Source organism: Camponotus vicinus, unplaced genomic scaffold (assembly GCF_025532165.1).
Source record: "Camponotus vicinus isolate PSW18456_S1 unplaced genomic scaffold, iyCamVici1.0 SCAF_7, whole genome shotgun sequence".
NCBI classification, from domain to species: domain Eukaryota; kingdom Metazoa; phylum Arthropoda; class Insecta; order Hymenoptera; family Formicidae; genus Camponotus; species Camponotus vicinus.
Genome location: NW_028141979.1, coordinates 448,938 through 467,802, shown reverse-complemented (window position 1 = coordinate 467,802; position 18,865 = coordinate 448,938). Strand labels below are relative to the sequence as shown.

General features: G+C 39.2%; 3 protein-coding genes across 4 annotated transcripts in view; 2 read left to right on the top strand and 1 right to left on the bottom strand.

The window, feature by feature from the left end:
* The first annotated feature begins 192 nt into the window (after nucleotides 1-192).
* LOC145974915 (uncharacterized) lies at nucleotides 193-17,800 on the top strand. Of its 2 annotated transcripts, XM_083104993.1 has the most exons (4): nucleotides 193-333; nucleotides 11,790-11,973; nucleotides 12,509-12,653; nucleotides 13,539-17,800. In XM_083104993.1, the coding sequence occupies exons 2-4, from the start codon at nucleotides 11,791-11,793 to the stop codon at nucleotides 13,814-13,816; spliced, it is 606 nt and encodes a 201-aa protein (XP_082961119.1). In that variant the 5' UTR covers nucleotides 193-333; nucleotide 11,790; the 3' UTR covers nucleotides 13,817-17,800. The 2 variants fall into 2 exon arrangements, with proteins under 2 accessions (XP_082961119.1, XP_082961118.1); XM_083104992.1 differs by lacking the exons at nucleotides 11,790-11,973; nucleotides 12,509-12,653; nucleotides 13,539-17,800 and adding an exon at nucleotides 5,587-10,265.
* The window catches only part of LOC145974914 (putative E3 ubiquitin-protein ligase UBR7), a 13,851-nt gene continuing 12,349 nt past the window's right edge, over nucleotides 17,364-18,865 (bottom strand). Inside the window, exon 10 of the transcript XR_014439851.1 lies at nucleotides 17,364-18,673. The gene's annotated coding sequence lies outside the window, so the exon portion shown is untranslated. The remainder of the gene's footprint in view (nucleotides 18,674-18,865) is intronic.
* Nucleotides 18,098-18,865, top strand: part of LOC145974921 (uncharacterized) — a 9,705-nt gene continuing 8,937 nt past the window's right edge. The window contains exon 1 of the mRNA XM_083105000.1: nucleotides 18,098-18,502. The gene's annotated coding sequence lies outside the window, so the exon portion shown is untranslated. The remainder of the gene's footprint in view (nucleotides 18,503-18,865) is intronic.

The following is an 18,865-nucleotide window of genomic DNA, read 5'->3' as shown; positions in this document are numbered from 1 at the left end:
GCGAGTTTACTCCGAAAAGGGAGAAAAGAGACCTCGAGAGACGAGAGACGCGAAAGAGCGGTGGATCCGCTGCCGGCGATCCGGCGATAAATACGGCGGCGACCGAGAGAGGAGAGCGAAATTTTCGGTGGAAAATGTAACGATTTCGAGAAGCCTTCTCGCAAAGAGGGAAGAGAGAACGGCAAGGGTGAGAGGAAGGACGAGAGCGGCGATTTTCTAATTTCACGGGGAGACGAGCTTCGCCACCGGGAGGGAAGTTCATGGCGTGAGACGTCATCGGCGCCTCGGAGACTCGCCTATTTTCTTCGCGGAAGTGTGAAGCCTCGAAATCAGGTAATCGCCTTCATTATTACGCATTATCCAATTATATTTTAATCGCTCGCGAATCGTCTCGACTCGATTCGACGATGACGAAGATGACGAAAATGAAGATGAAGATGACACATTTTGATTATCGATCCACAACAGCTTTTCGAAAGAGTTTGGCAAAAAAATCTGGCTACCTCCGGGAAATCCGGATCACTCGCAGGACGCGACGCAAAAGTACGTCCGGAATAATTTTTTTTTTTCTCTTTTTGTTCATTTTCGTCGATGGAGCGCTTTGTTTACGTCTGATGCGGGTCTCGCTCTTAATGAAAAAATTAACTATTCAGCTTTCTTCCATAGATATAGGTACTGAATATATATATATATAAATACATACATATATGTATGTATAAAGCTGAATCTGTATGCGAGGCGCGTGAGCGTCGCGTCCTGTTGAAAGGTACGATCTTGTTTTGAAAATACACAAACCGCATGTCCGACAAGAAGACCAGCTTTGTCCAACAAATTCTATTTCGAGAAATGCATATTATAGACAGTTGCATGCGCGGTACGCATACAAAAGCATCTTTGTTAGTGCACCACCACCGGCCAGGGTGCTAAGCGACACGCAATTTCTTTCGCTATCATCGCTGCCTTTTTTCCCTTTTTCTCCTCCGTATTTCGAGATATTTATAGAAATATGCGTGAAACGCATACACGCATACACGACGGTCTCGGAAAGATCTCGTTTTACTCGCCCCAACCGAGAACCGAGTCGCCGAGATCGCAAATTATCCGTCCTAATCGTCCCTTGGCATCCTCCTTCGCTTCCTCCTGGTAGTTTACACAGTTTATCATTGATCGAGCCAATAGCTATATACTTGCCTTCTCAACGTTATTACGACCCGCCCGATGTTCGCGTCTGGCAACAGGTTACTCTGTGCAACATACGACATCAACGGAAACAATCGTATGACCGACCTTACGCTACATCGTGTGTACTATAATACACTTGCCGTCTCGGATCGTTTAGAAGACGATCGAAATGTCAGATGACTGACATGTATCCCAGCAAACACCAAGTTTTATATAACAATATATAACAATATATAACATTTATATAACAATTATATAACAATATATATAACATTTATATAACAGTTATATAACATGTAACAGTTATACCCAGCAAACACCAATTAACATTTATATAACTGTTAGTTGTAATTTTCCACTCGACAATATAACAGTTATATAACATCTGTTATGTAACAGTTATATTGTTGTGTGGGAAATTATAACTAACAGTTATATAACTGTTATTTGGTGTTTGCTGGGTATAACTGTTACATGTTATATAACTGTTATATAACTGTTATATAAATGTTATATATTGTTATATAATTGTTATATAAATGTTATATATTGTTATATAAAACTTGATGTTTGCTGGGATACATGTCAGTCATCTGACATTTCGATCGTCTTCTAAACGATCCGAGACGGCGAGTGTATTATAGTATTATAGTATTGTCGAGTAGGAAATTACAACAGTTATATAAATGTTATTTGGTGTTTGCTGGGTATATGGAATCTTAAATATCAATAGCATTTATTTTTATATCGATGATAAAGGAGGTATATTGGGGTGGCGTTTTTTACATTCGACTAGAGGAAGGTGTAGCGTGTATCGTCATCCGGCCGGCCCTCCGTTGGCAGACGGAGCCCCATTTTTTTAGCTTAAAGAAAAATAAGCTTGAAAAGATCAATCGATTTTCCGATGGGCGCTTCAGCGCTTTCTTTGTGGAAACGTAAACACGTAGGATCCGGTCGATGACTGCGGAATAGATTGCGTCGTCCGTTAGGATGTAAGGACATGGCCGCGATATTTACGACAGCCAAGGACCTCGAGTCGTCGACGATATATCGTCTCTGGCGTGCTTTGCATCAACATCCGGCGCAAAAGCTGCATCGCTTGTCGCATCCGCGGAAAATGCGATCCATTCTCGGGAAGGTCACGCGTGACTCATCACGTTCATTTGCATCATCCTATTGTAATCGTCGAGTCGGGCATTTTCTTCTCGAATCCGTCAATCGCGCTCCGCGACCGTCGTCGGGTTTTCGGGTTTTTTTCTTAATTTTGCGACGCGCCTCGAACTCGACACGCAATTCTCGCAAATCGTTGTAGCTTGTAATGAGTACCAAACTCTTGGCGATGCGCCAGACTCAAAATAACGAAACTTTAAATGGGCGATAATAATTTCGCGAAATGGCAGTGTCGCGCACGTGTCGCGAAACACGTAATAAAACGATAAGCGGCGGTGCCACTGAACGAGAAACACATTTGCAACATCGAAAATGTTACATCAGAATTATGCCGAGAAACGAGACATTTATATTCATACATTCGACGCTCCTTTATTCTCTGCCGAGAGGTAATCGTATTGACGGATTACGGTGACCACGCACAATGCAAAGTGTATAATTAAATCTGATATTGCCGGGAAGTGTTAATCATGAAATGTTTTCATAGGCGGAGTAATAACTTGGAGCGAGAGAGAGAGAGAGAATCTCTAGGGATTAACCAGGAAATGGTTACACTTTTATTAATCCAACGTATTGTCTCCTTTTTAAATCTTTTTTAAATCCTTTTTAATCTTTTCTAATACTTTATCTTAATCTCAAATTTATTTATTATAGTTGTATGCTGTTTAATACTCAATTTATCATTTAACAAGTATATCGATCAATTTTCTACCGTTTACCATATGTGTACATATATTTGACACCTCTGTTATTTTACGCGAGATTCTGTTTGTTGTCACACTTTGCAAGGGAAAGTCTCCCCGCGCGCTCGGAATAATAAATACATTTCTTTGTATTCTCTTTATTCCATTTTTTCGTTTATTTCACCTTTGAATGGCGTGAAAAATGGACGGATTCATCGGAGGAGCAGAGCGAAAAGATAAAAAAAAAATCGCGAAAAATTAATTCGCCTTAATTTTTCAGAATGCAAGACGGCGCTTCTCTCTCCCTCCTTCTCTCTCCCTCCCTCTTTTCCTTTCTTTCTTTCTTTCTCGCGGCGTGGGTTTTCCGTAGCACACATGCGTGGCTCACACAGTGTACATGATGCACACCGCCAGTATCTGTCCTCGTGTGTACTTTGCGTTTGCGTTCTGTAAGGGGGATGGGGGATGGTTTTATTGATCGTGGAGCAGGAAACGCTTTTGCGGCGCCGCGCATTGTAATCGTAAAATGAAGGAGCACCCGCCAAGTCATCTTTGAGATTTTTCCCTCGGCTCGAATCTCCGGCTCGCTCTCGAAAATGCTCGATATCGATCCTCGCACCTCCGAGGTGAGAGCCTCCGTCCCTCTCTCTCTCTCTTTCTCTCCCTCGATATCGATCGCGGACTAAATTCTCGCACGATACAGGCATTTACGTAGCGACGAAGGGTAGGTTTCTTCGTGGGCGGAACCAAGACGGAGATGAAAGATATTTTTCGTACAACTTGCGTACTCATAAATGACGAACGCTGACTTTCTCGATGAAAAGAGAGCATTCTTCGGCGTTCGAGACAGGAGAGCATTCTTCGGCGTTCGATGCAAAGGGAACATTCTTCGGCTTCTTCATCCCTTTTATATTCTCTCGCTCGCTTCATCCCCTCGCAGCCCCGCAAGTTGGACACAAGTATCGCAAAGCGCGCTTTGATATTTCATTATTTTGCGGCATGCCCTTTAGAGAACAATTCCACACAAAGAGCGTGCTCATATGTAATAAATATTACACGCACGGACACAGACATAACATCTCGTAATGCCATTTACTTTGTCTGAAATGTGCATTTTTTTACGCGTAATTGCGAAAGGGGCGGCTTCGTCGGCGCATGAAAAAGTGTAATGCCACCGAAACAGAGTTTCAAATATATGTATATTGGATCGAATATTCTCTTGAATTCTCTTCGAGTAAAAAATTACAATTTTGTTACAATTTGAAGTCGCCTCGCGCACGTATAAATTTTTTATTACCCGATAGCGTACCTTTTTATCGATTTTTCATCTCTCACATTTCTCAGTTTCACGAGAGAAATGTTTGACTTTTTCTTACATCTAGAAGTCATTAAAGTGATTAAATTCAATCAAAATATCTTTTTTAATCTTTCTGACACGAGGAAAGCGAATATAATTTTGCAAGTTGTTTTCCTAGTTTATTAAATGAATTGTTTCATTTTATGGATTATGCAGATATTTATACAACTCCGATTAAATCGTCATTTTTTGCTTTATTAAAATAGCTAATTTTCTCTCATTAAATGGTTGGTTTCATTTTATCATATAAATTATGTACATCTTTGAGAGAAAATGACGATGACGATGAAATTTATTATTTTCTTTATTTCGTTGAAACTAGAAAATCAAGTTCCATCGATTTAAAAATAAAAGGGAGAGATGAAGAAAATTAGCGTAATTGCAAACAGTTTTAAGAAATACACACGTGACCTATTTTATAGAGTAATATTATATACATTGAATAAATTGATGATGGCGTACAAGGATTGCGAGCGTTTTTTCTGACCGAAGCGAGAAGACGGAAACGCTACGAAACGCAAAATAAAGGCGGCCGCTGGCACCTTTTAAACCTCGATACGCGCCTCGTGAGAAGAAACCTTTTCACAAGACTGTGAAAATGCGTCATCGTGCGATACGCTTTAATATATACGCGCGATTCCATCGCAGTGCATCCTGTAAACCCTGTAAATAGATCCTGTAGGCTTTAGATAAATAGAGGTAGCTAATTAGCCGATGCTGAACGAGCGAAAGTTTGCCAGAGCAATGGAACTTATCGAGCAGCCGGGAAATAGTAGAGGAGAGCCGAGCAACTTGACCCGAGCAAATTTGTCCGTGGTAGTGTGTCGACGAATTTCTATACGCGATTGTGCATTCGCGATTGTTCGCGGTATTGCTCGCTCGCGAAGCATGTATAGATTGCTTTATCGGCATTTCGCGTTAGTGGAAACAATAATGCCATTTCTCAATCTGGCATTTTCTTTCGTTTCGCGCTTAATTAATAGCAACGTTACAAGATTACTCGTCTTGGCTGCGTTTGCTTGCGCAACAAAATTGCAAAGAGAGAAAGGAAAAAAAAAAAGGAAACGATTTAGCTAGGTTCGAGATCGAGCGAGAGAGAGAGAGAGAGAGAGAGAGAGAGAGCGAGAGAGAGAGAGAGGCGGAATTGTTTGAGCGGGATTGACTGAGCCAAGGGTTGTCTTTCCGGTGTTGCAGGATGCACGCGGTTGGATTGCACTCGGCGCTGGCCATCAAACGTCAGCGAAAGCGCCGGGACGAGCAGCGTCGCGCTCGCGAGCGTCGTTATAGCGCGCAATCGGGCGAAAGCGGCCTGACGTCGCCTAGGGCCTCGACCGGCTCCCTGGACCACCATGGCAGGCATCACAAGGGCACGCACGGCGCGGCGCGCACCGCCGGCCAGGGGATGCTGGACACCAAGGTGGTCACCTCGATCGGGATGCTGCACATCGGCGTGGTGTTCCTCGTCCTGGGCGCCTTTCTCCTCATGAGCGGCCTGCTGCCCGGCGACCTCGCTCACTGGGGCAGCAAGTCTTCCACCGGCTGGTGGAACGAGCTCGTCGCCGTGGGGCTGTTCGCGATCGGCGTCGGCGTCTTCCTCATCGTGCTCAATCGCGTGATCGCCAAGAAGGAGGAGGACGATCTGGAGCAGTACGTTCAACGTCAGCTCACCAGATCCAAATCCGGGCATCGATTGGAACGGGACGTGGAGACCGGCGGGCTCACCACCCGCCACGCCAGACGGGCCAAGCAGATGAAGCAGGAGGCCTCGGATACGTCTCTCGAGATTGAGGACGGGAAGGCCGTCGACGGTGACGGATCGCCGCCCAGAAGCCCGCCACCGGCTTACTCGCCGCAGATCGCGATCAACGGGGACAATCAGGCGGTACAATCAGCGTTGTATCTGGAGCAGATTACCGAAGAGGAGATTATCAGCGATCGCGTCGAGACCTCGACCACCACCAGCCTCAGTCCGGGCTCGCCCAGCGAGACTCGCGAGTTGCTGCAAAACGTCCGATATTCCAAGCAAAATGGGAATCCGCAACAAGTTCATCGGCCGCCTTACGTTTCCAAGATCTAGACGGTAGGGGAGAGAGAGGCCGCGTTGCGATTTCGCCAGAGGACGAACCGGGATACGCGTAATCACGCGTAAACGATATGGATAGCGCAACGACAGATCGCGAGGAGTTTTTTTATCCAGCATATTATTCCGGCATATCTCTTTTTCGACAACGGAACATGTATCTCTGGGAGTCAAAATTTCGCGATTCACGCGTCCGCGTTTGTCACGCGCGAGGGAGATATTTAATCTTAAGACACGTGACGGGCCGTGTAATACTTTGGCAGGATTGCGAGGCACAAGCGCGTTAACGTTAAACTCGTGCGAAGCGAGAAAACGCTAAAATAGGCTACTGGTACTGGGAACGGCACCCTACTACGAGTGGCAACTTTTACGCGGCGATATATACACATTTCGTATCGCGAGTCAAAATACGTAAAATCGCGGTACCCCTCCTCTTCCGAAGGAAGCGACGAGACTTTTAATCGATCGATCGAAGCTTCAAGAGCGACTATTTCGATAATCACACGCATACACGCATCACACGATGCTTCGAACGAGGAACCCGCGTGCGTCAAGTAGGTAACAAAAGAATCGAATTCAAGGACCAAGAACACTATCCAAGGAGATCATATCGTAGAAAGAGACACGACTTTACGAAACGACATTGCTATTCAAAACGCATTCTATAGCGGCAAGTATATTACTCGTTGAATAACTTATTGAGAAAATAATCCATTTATACTTCAAAGAAATCTATTAGACGTATAAGTGTAATGACGCGTATATTACGCGGCAGTCCTTTTTATTTAGGATACGCTCGATCCTTTCCCGATTATTTCTCCGAATTGATCTCACGTTGAAAAATTACCACGTTACTTGTAATTGTTATCTTCAATATCGACAACCGAATCTCGCGATGACATTCCCAGATTTCATTTCGATATATACACTTTAGCGCTAATATTTCAACTTGGAAAATATGATTAATATACATACATACATATATATATATATATATAAATATATACGGCGAATTTCAAAATATACGACAAGAAAAATTGCAACTATTCGTCCAATGACTGTTGGCGCAGCAGTATTGTTAAGCTAGTCGATAATTTGTAATATGCTATATTCCTTTTTTATAATATATTAAACATTTATTTACATACATACTCTAGATTTAGATGGCGAGATGTTTGAGAACAAACGACGCGACGTCGCGAAATCTCTTGACGATTCCATCTAAAGCCAATTAAATGACGTTACATTGCGCGCGTTCGCTCGTTTGTTTCCGAATATCTTTGAAAATGAAATATCGCTATGCTCGGGCGCTACTATTCTGTGATCCTAAGAGAAGAAATTAATCGTCTTACACGTCAAATGAAATCACATTGAAAATGTTCTTTCGAAATATCGTGTATACTCTGTATATATTATATACTATATATTATATTATACACGCTGCATTATATACGTGCTGTTTTTATCATCATCGCGCGGGGCGCTATCTACTTCTTACAACACAAAGAGTGTCCCACTATATTTAATTATATCTAATTACAATTTTTTATGCCTTTTGCAAATTTAAGAAAGTGAGAATGCGCGAGTGCGAGAGAGGAAAATTGTGTGACGATGGGACTAGAGAGAAAGAGAGAAGGAGATTGTAAAAGAATAGACGCGAATAAAAAGGGCGAAATTCATTACGATTAAATCGGGGTCGGTTGAGACGATCGATGGGAATTGGGAGCAGACCTATCGCGTTGACTGAATATAATATCCTTATAAAAGTCGCGCCAAAAAAATTTCGCTTAAATAATTTTTCAATGTCCGAGACTATAAAAGAATCGCTTTCGAATGGATGTGGCAATGAAAAATTTCGTTAAAATATTTTCTAAAATCTTCTTAAACCGGCTCTGAATTAAACGTCGTGCAAAAGTGCCTTTGGTTGTGCATTTGATATTTTCCTTTGAATATGTTCAAGAGACGAAGAGATACATGTGAGATTATAATTTCGCGTATACTCGTTTGATTTTCGCGTATCTCGGATACGCGAACTCTATAAACGACTATTGTAGACATGCACAAACGTATGAATGAATGTTAATCGAGGATCGATCGTTTCTCAAACTTCTGTGATTACGAGTATTCTCTATTTTTGACAAGCATTTTTTAGTCTCAATTCTATTCGTTTATTTCCTCGACTCGAAAGGCTGAAATCGCAAACTAATCGTACTTATTATATACGTATATTATACATACACATACATACACATACATATACATATATGTGTACATATATGTATATGTATACATGTATATAGCGTAAGTCTCTCTCGCATTTAAATCTAAGAATATACATCTTCTTAAAATTAGAAATACTTCACGTACTATCTCGATTGTAATTTTGTTGTTTACATATGATAGATTTACAAGGCACGATATCTTTTCAAGGGGCGCATACCTATCTGACGGGAAATGTCTCTGCTTCGGATACTTGATCGCCCTCAAATAAGTGGTACAATTATATTCTACATAGTGTCGCGCATATATAAGCACGCGCCTATCGTATGTTTGCAAACTTTTCAGATTGAAATGCATGAATCGTGCATCGATTATCGATGCGTAGAAAGCCACATTTCTGGAAGAAACGAAATTTGTTTGTAGAATTATTTGTTGGATCTCGCACATTTTTGTTTCGTGCTACTTTGAAAAATCTCGATCGTTGACTTTACATTTTACAGCATTTTTAGGTACATATAATAGCGCGATACGTATATATAATAAAAATAGAAGTGCATTATCCGTACAATGAAACACAAGAGACCGATGAATGTTGGATGCACGATTCGATTATTATGATGAATCAAATCGTCGTTGCGTTAATCGTTAGTCTTTTTTCGAAAGCGATTATTTCCTCGATATCCTTGGAGATTAAAAAAAAAAAAATCTCCATTTCGTGGCGATTGCTGCGAGCGATCCTGCCCATTAACGCAGCTACGATAACCGGAAGAGCCGGCATTCTTGATTTTGCGAGAGAATAGTAACGATAATGGGAGGGAAAAAATTGAATTCAATGATGAAAGTATTGCTAGAAACGCATAAACGAAACTCAAATGTTCATTTTGCGAATATATATTACACAGGATGAACCTCTTCTATGCCGTTACACACATCTTGTTCAAATTCTTGTCGAAATCTCAAGTATGTATAAGCGAATGTATCGAGAGAAGAAACATATGTTTCCATTTCTCATTCAATATCGTGTTTTACACGCTTCCGGACTGAAATTGATGCGTGCGTGTAAATGATAAGCGACAAGAACACTCGATGAATGTGCATATCTGTATCTCTCTCGGGACAATTTAAGGATATTACTATACTTACCGCGAAATTTATAACGTACAAGATACAACAAGTGCAAGAGGATACGTTTGAAGTCGGAATTACAGGGAATAGTGACAGGGTGTTGAGAGGGAGCGGTGTTTCGCAGCCATCGTTTACCGCATCGCGTTACCGAATCGATGTCATCTTCATCCCCTCGGGATCCGTCCTTGGGAAACGTATCCGTAGAAGGCTAAGTTTTAAAAAAGGCTACGCGTTACACACGACGAAGAAAAAAAAAAGTATTGTTGTAATTATCGTTATATACTAAAATACGCGCAAAAGAGTGTCACTTCGCTGCTGTTGCGATTACTCTCTACCATAGGTATTTTAATCGAGTTCTCAAAGCTTTCTTATGCGATTTCTCTATTGTACCACTTATATACAACTTGATGCACGATTTTTCGAGAATAAATATTTATGAAACGCTCCATTCTTAACGAATGATTCTTCTTTTACGCTCAAAGTATTTCCGCTTCCATCTACGAGAACGTGTTTATATTCCTGTTTCATTTCATCCTTTAATTCGAAAGTTTTCTCTACATCAAACTGCGTTAAATTATTTCATCCTTTAATTCGAAAGTTTTCTCTACATCAAACTGCGTTAAATTATTTCAAGATGTCAGGGCAATCTCTCAAAAAAAGCTCTTGTAGCTTATCTCGAGAGCTTTTCAAAACACTATATAATAAAGTACTTTTTCATCGAGTACTTTTCGAGTTGTGAGTCTTGAAATAATTTCTTAATTTTACATAAACCATAAAATATCTAGTAAAATATTCATTTTTCGATTATAAATTATAATTAAAATATTAAAAATGAATATTTTACTAGATATTTTATGGTTTATGTAAAAATTAAGAAATTATTTCAAGACTCATAACTCGAAAAGTACTCGATGAAAAAATATTTTATTATAGTGTTTTGAAAGGCTCTCGAGGTAAGCTACAAGAGCTTTTTTTGGCGAGAGATTGCCCTGACACCCTGTACATCAAATTTCTTACAGAGAAAAGAAATGGAAATTAATTTCGTCGATTAATTTTCCTAAATGAGTAATAAATATCGCAGAGATACTACTAATAAATTTAATGGACGCAAGGGCCGTTAAGATTTTGCCTGCGGTATCATTTTTCTTTTTGTGCCCTCGGCTTCCTGGAACTTTGCTGCATCGACTCCGGGCTGTAGGGCGGATGCAATGACGTATCGACCGGCCCGAGGTCAACCGGGGTCACCAAAGTTCATAGCGCACTTGGCGCAAAAGTACCGGTGTCAGTATCGCGGGGTATCGCCAAAAAGTGTTTAATCTCTGTAGCTACGATTCTTTTTGAATTATCGAGAAATATCCATCTCTTTTTTTTCGTCGTTGACACGTACGAAATGATAAATTGCTGTTTCAATTCATTGCCAAAATGTGTTTAAATCGCGAGAGATGTTTCGCCAATTTGTAAACAAAATTATATTTTCTAGATAATGTAACAGGGAAGAGATGAGGCGGGATTGATGGACGTTTATTAATATACCAAATATAAAGTCGGACTTAATAACTTGATTTTTGCGACTACAATATTTTTCATAAAAAAAAAATGAAACGGGACATATCTCCGCATGTCGCTTGTATAAAAATATTTCAGTACTGAATTAAAACGGCAGATTATTTGCAGAGTACATTTCGTTTTCAGACGAGAAAGGGATTTTTTACATGTACGAGTCATGTATATATATTTTTTCTTTTTTTTAATAGGAAATATATATGTGAACATTATCAACATCTCAAGTACATTTTATAATTTTAGTAATAAACTAAAAAAATTACATTATTTAATTCGCAAATAAAATCACTACAAGATTATTGACATTAATAAATACTTCAATTTCAATAAAATGTGTTTGGAAATTTAATTGATTTTCTTTTTGAACAAGAATGGAGTGTTTGAAATTGTCTGTCTTGTGTTTGATCAGGATGATTGGTGCTATGCCAGCGGTGGCGGTTCGTCACGAGCGTAGAAGGCAAGAAAAGAGGTTGAAACGGCCGAGTCAACTCTATTTGGGAGGGCAATGGCTACCACCCCTTCAAGGTTCGCCACCCACTCCTAGTCCGCACAACAATGTAGAACCCTTGCCCGAGCTCTACTTATGCGGCAAGGTAATGTATAGTTTGTAATAATCACAACATGAAGTTGTCGTTCAAACAACTATACCCAACGCATTTAGTTAAAAGTTTAAGTACTTGGTTTAGTTGCGCTTTTCTAAGATTATGCAAGTCTAACAATAAGTACATACAAGTATAAAAATTATAACAAAGCTAAAAGCTACGAAGAATAGCTTGCACGATATAAAATCTAAGTCTAATCTTTCCATTTTAGAGAGTGTTTTTACAAAAAAATGTTATAAATAAAATTTCTTATCCTGGCGTTACATTAAAGTGATTAATCAGTGATTGCAGCTCTCTCTTCAAATTTTTACATTACTTTATATATTTCATCTTGCGATAAAATCAATATGTACAACATGGCAATTTATATATTTATAAATGTATTTCCAGTTTTTTGATCTATTTATTTTTCGAGAGATAATTTTATATATTTATATTTTATATCTGTATGTGCGACAAGAAAATCTTTCCATAATGATAAGTGCAAACGCATATTCGTCGACTGACGAGAGATCGTTGCCCGCAGATATCCGGGCTGCATGCTGTGGTTGTGTGCCTGTTGTTGGGCGCGGTGGTGCTCGTAGTAGGTCTCGTCCAACTCGCTCCGGGTGCAACGACCACCAACCACAGATTGGCGTTACTCGTGGCAGGTGCTGCCCTACTTATACTGGGTGAGCTTTCTTAGATGGAGAAAAGCCTCCTCCCTTCCACCCTTCATTAATAATCTTTTGTATCGTACAAGATGCATACAATTTGCTTCTAAAATCAGCGAGGGAGCTTGATGATTTCATAGAATTGTCGACGAGAATGCATCTATCCATCTGGATATAAATTGGTATTGGTACAAGAGTAGAGAGAGAACAGAGAGAGAAAGAGAGTGCATTCTTGCTAATAACATTATTGAAATTCCCGAGATATTTTCAATTCATTTCAACGCATAATCATATTTAGAAAAAAAATATTAAGGAACGAAGCAATTTTTTTATTCTCACGAATTATTCAATACATTAATTTAGAATAAGAAATGTATAAGATATCCTTCATTAATTATTCGGTCAATTTGAAATCAAATTTTCTTCTTTAAAAAAATGTAGAGGCTACTTTTTCCAAGTAATCTTTGAATTATGACAAAGAATTTTGTTTAAAGCTTTGCTTTAGAGAAACAAATTAATGGAATAATAGATAATAGAATAATATTTTCAAGTTAATTTTAACAGTAAATTTTTCCGCCATAGAGTCTTAATTTTAATCTTCATTATACAAGATAAGATATGTATGTAGTAATATTGTAAATTATAAAAGTTGCTTTATAGTAGATTATAAACTTTCTCGACCTCTTTGCCGAGGAAAAATTATTCAAAGAATCTGCATTTTAAAGTGCGCTTAACAAGAGACACCTTGAGTATTTTTTTTATTGTACAAAATATATATTTAATAATTTTCTTCACGTCCAACTGCTTCGTTATTCTATAAAACACGCGTCGAATTAGCGCAATTAAATCGCTCGTCGATGAGACTCGTAACGATGCTTCCAATTATTATTGTTTACGTTTCAGGCTTTATCCTGGCGGCCGTAAGATGTTACGTGTTACATTGCGTACCGCTTCCGGTCGAGTCGCCGGTCGCAACGCCTATTCCACCAGCGACGAGCGAGCAAGTACCCGCCGTACCTAAAGATACCCTGGACCTCCTAGTTGGTCATCAGAATCAACCGGAAACGGACGCTCTGATGCAGCAACGGGAACACCATCATCATCATCATCACCAGCACCATCATCATAACAATCACAAGCAGAAACGTAGTTCTCAGGGCTCGCATTGCGAAGAGGCCTAAAATACATGAACAAAGAGGGGAGATACGCGTGTATTCGTTCGATGATTGGAGTGACACGAGAAGGAAATGTTGATTCGCGCGGACAAAAGGACAAATAAGACAAAGAAAAATTTAGCGAAATTTTTTTTTCTTCGGAAGGAAGAACGACACATAGCCATTCTTTCGTATAATATCTTAAAGTATTATATAGAGTTTCCTAGAATGCGACGCGTCTTCTTTGTGCGAGTAAAGAAATCGGATAACTCGCACGTCGATGTCGAAATTTAATAACTTGATTAGCGGTAAGAATTTTCCAGCACTCCAACGCACCAATTAGCAACCTCGATAACTTTTTCCAGAAAAGATCTTTGCGAATCGGGGAAAGTGTTACTCGATTGTTACTAACAATCTCGCAACGCTACGTCATGAAGCGACATGAAATGCGTCTTTTGCATAACAAAGATACATGTACATTATCTTTTTACACTCGTATATGTATATATAAATATATATATATTTATACTTAAGCGACATTAACAAAAAGTTTGTGCCTGCGCGCGGAGAAAGAGAGCTTCGTTCGATATAAAATTGACAAATTATTTGTATTCGCTCAATATACCCTTTACAATTTCATTGAAGGCAAAGGCCGTAAAGGGTAAATCGATATCGCTTATGTGTCGCGATAATTCGACTCTCTCTTTACAATTATATTCGTTTACAATTTTTACAATTTACACGCAATGCGTAATATAATAAGGATAATTCAATGCACATTAATAACATTAATGACGTTTCCTGTGAGAATAATTCTCGGCGCGCGGATACACGTTCGTCTATTGGGGTCCACTTAAAGTTATCGCGTGAAATTAAACACTACATATATACACACTGCAGTTTCGCAAAAATATTTTACACACTGACATTTCACACAAAAGACGATCTGATTTCATGTAGCGAAATTTCGCGATTTCTCTGCACTCTTATATTTTCTCTCATTGATCTAATAGCCGATATAAAATGAGAGGAAAGACAAATGATACACACAGGCACATACACATACACACATACACACACACGCTCATATGCACTTACACTTACTTTATATGCGCACTGTAATCTAGGATTAGCAGACGATTGGTCATGTAATCGTCTCTATAACACGGTCTGTTGCACTAACGCGTTGCAGCTTTAGGTAGACTATCTCTAGATGAATGTTAGATGTAGATATAGATATTCCTCCTTAGATATCTGAATTTCATCTGTAGTCGGAGAGATAGATAATTACACATACATAGTCAGAGAGATAGATAATTTTATTAACCATCATATTAAAGTGGCAATCAACGTTGGTGCAATCAGTCCTAAAAATAAATAATGCATCTATTTAGCGATAAATTTGCGACAAATGTAAAACATAGTGAGACGCGAACTGTAACGCAAATCATGAAAGTTCGAAATATTCATCTAATAGCTCGTATAAGCGATACAGTATTTAACTTTATTAATTTTCTCGCGCCCTTAACGCGCGTTTCATTTCTTGGCAATAATAAGGCAACTGTATCTACAATGGCCTATCGATTTATTATAAATGAAAAAAAAGTAATACAGGTATGTGCATTAATAAAACTATGAATGAACAAATAAAAATTTATTTATTATGCAATACGTTATCTTCTAGTTTTAAAATTTATAATTGAAAATAATGAAGAGAAAATAATAATTTAATATTTTAATAATTTAATATTTTAAATTCAATCAACATAATTACTGAAAAGCGACCTTCTCCCTCTTCATTAGGCCATATTTTGCATGTAGATTCAGTTACTTTATTATAAATTATGTACACGTATACACCAGAAATCTCTTTTGCGTAAATATATTATTACTTTATTAGTCAGCACTGCCTAATTTTCACGCGAGGAACAGTATATACTGTAATCGCTCTAATTGCCTTTGTAATTGCGAATCTACCTGTATCATGTCATTTTAATCAAACGCGAGTATGCGGAGTGTTAGTACACTTTGCTCGGGCGCCTTCCGAAGTAAAATTTCATACGGGAACTAATTTAAGCGATTGACGATTCGCGCAATTTTTTACGCGCGAGTCCACTCGACGGTGAATGGTTTTTATCGGGTTTGTTACACGATGTAACGGTAAAAAAAAACGAGCAAGTAAGAATATATATAAAAAGAAAGGGGTATATATAAAAGATATATAAATTATAGTATACTAACTCTTAGAGATTACAAATGCTATGCGCCATGTAATACGCATCGCACATTATCCATTACATACATATACACATTACGTATCGTTTCTTCTTCTATAGAGTATATAAGTCAGCAAAACATTGTGTAATATGTTCCCTACTAGACGAAATATAGATATATAGGAATATTAGCGTGTATATATAGATAGAGCAAGCTTCGTGCAAACTGGCGATAAGCGTATCTCGAAAGTAGTTATATATTTATATATAAAGCGCGTAGAACACAATTCACATATTCGCATTTAGAAAAAAAGTTCTCTCTTCGCATATGTATATAGTAAGCCCTCGTTGTTGTTTATTCCAATTGTTTGGCCGACTTTTTCTTTTTTAAAGCCCAGTGCCAATCGTAGTAAATGCATAAAACGGTACTATCGTAGTTGTTTGTTGTTGCTGCGCATATCGTAGAGGAAGCGCGGATCGTATTGTTACGTTTGTGCGTTTACGAGATGTGTTGCTGCACACAGTAAAGAACAGAAAGACAATCTAAAGCAAATTCGTCGTTTTCGTCACGAGTGAACAAACAACGAGATCTTATTGTATTCGGGCTTGCGTATATAGGCCCCTTGCGTATATATTAGGCAGATATTAGGCGGATTATTCACCTGGTGCAGATCCAACGCGCTGTGAGAAGATACCCTTATTTCTTTATTACGTTACGTCACGCGTGTCATGCATACTCGAAGCGGAATTTCTTTGCGAATAGTTTTACCAAGTTTTGCGTCGAAGCTTTCCTTGCCTTTTCGTGATTCTCTTTTATTTTTTATCGCGGACAAAATTCAAGACGACAAGTTTACACGCACACGTACACACATACACGCAAAATTGCATAAGCTGCGATTTACATACGTGGACTGACGCGAATTTTCGTGATTTTGTATATCCTTTTTTTATATGTCTACGTATACATAAATATATATGTAATGTATTTTATCTTTTATACGCGTATATCGGTGCGTATCACACGCTATCTATCTCATCTCATCACGCGCGAGAGAATAAATGCAGTTGGAGGGAACGTGGTTTCTCCTCTCGATAATTTACATAATGTTCTATCTCTCTCTACACACTTATATATATTCACGCATTATATCGACGACCAATTATCACGAATGAGAGAGCGAGAGCGAGAGAAAGAGAGAGCGAAAGAAAGTGAGAGAGAAAGAGAGAGCGAAAGAGAGAGTGAGAGAGAAAGAGAGATGAATTTGCGCGGCAGAAAAGTAAAAAAAAGTGCTTTCTTCAAAGAAAAAAAAGACGATCTTTCAGATTTTGTATAAATTTATTATACAATATTATATGTATACACTCTATCTTCCTAATATATAATTATATTATATTGTTACACGCGCGCAGAGCTATATCTGCAGTTCTATATATGTATATATACGTTCTGTTTGCGCGGGCAAACGGCAATTATTATGAAAGTTTCGTCACGATACCTTACCCGAATCTATCTTATAACGCGAGCGAGCTCTTTGCAAGCGATCGACAGTGACCGTTCCTTGTCGCGTTGCCCTTTAATTTGGCAGAATAATTAATCGAGAATGATCGTGTAACGGAGAACGATATGCTGGACGGAAGTGAAATGAAACGAACGGAAGTGCCACTGTCGTTGCGTTGTGCGAGCAGGATATTAATCTATGTGATTCTACATTAAACAAAAAATTGTAAGCAAAAAGTCAACTCTATCGCTATTTTAACTTTCAGAGTTTAATAAAACGTTTTCACTAACAGCAAACACAAAGAGCGCTTTCATTGCGAATCCCACAAATGTGCGACTCCCGTTTATTAAGAACGTCCAACTATATCCACGAGTTTATAATTCCATTTCAAACAGACGATCAAAGGTTCCTCTTGTCTCTGGGTGTATTTATAGATGCGTGTGTATAGCGTACTTACAGGATTGGGAAATTAATCAATCAGTCGCATTTCAGATTCAATTCGACTCGTGTCGATAGAAATTTGCGAATTGCAAATTTATATCACGTCTCGAGCTCTCGATGACAGAGGCGAGTTTGAATTGGTTTGTTTTGAAAACGTCAAAGACGTCATCTGAAAAAGGGATAAATGGACGCGCACGCGCGCGTCCGACGCACCAGGTGGTCGTCGATGGTGACGATACTTTTAGCACAAGCCGGGTGGGCGGTAGGGTGGCCGTAGGGTGGTTTATCGACCAGGATACGAGGTCTCAAAAGGTTCAGTAGTCGTGGGACCACCACCCCGTCAAAACGAGCTTTTGTCGAACGCGGACGCTTCGCAGTGCTCCCATTTTTTCTCTCTCCCCCTGTCCCCCTTTCTCTTTCTCGGCTTTTCGTCTTTTCGCCCGCTATTCTTCTTTCTCGCTCTCTTGATACTTTGCAAGATTGTGCAATCGATACGTCGAGTACGTCGCAGGCCAGGGGTTTCCATATATCTCACGTTCGAGGATTCAGCTAACGAAGTAAGTCCAGTAGGCGATAAGTACGGGAGGAATTTCTCGAATCTACGAGCGATTGATTTCACCTTCTTCGCTCGTTGATGCATCTCGAGAATTCGTCGCGTTGAACCGCATATTTCATACAATATCTGTTGAGCATCCGCCACAATTTTCGTACCGAAAAGACATCAGACCCTGCAAACCCAATGTTTCCATTAATTACATACTGTAAGCACTTTGTCCTTCGATTTCTTATTAATTTGACTTCTAGTTGATGCAAAAAAGTATTTATATTCATGCATGTGTGTGTGTGCGCGCTTGCAAATATATCGTCTTTATTATTTTCTCAGGGTGAACAAATATAGGGCAACTAGAGTTATCGTAGAT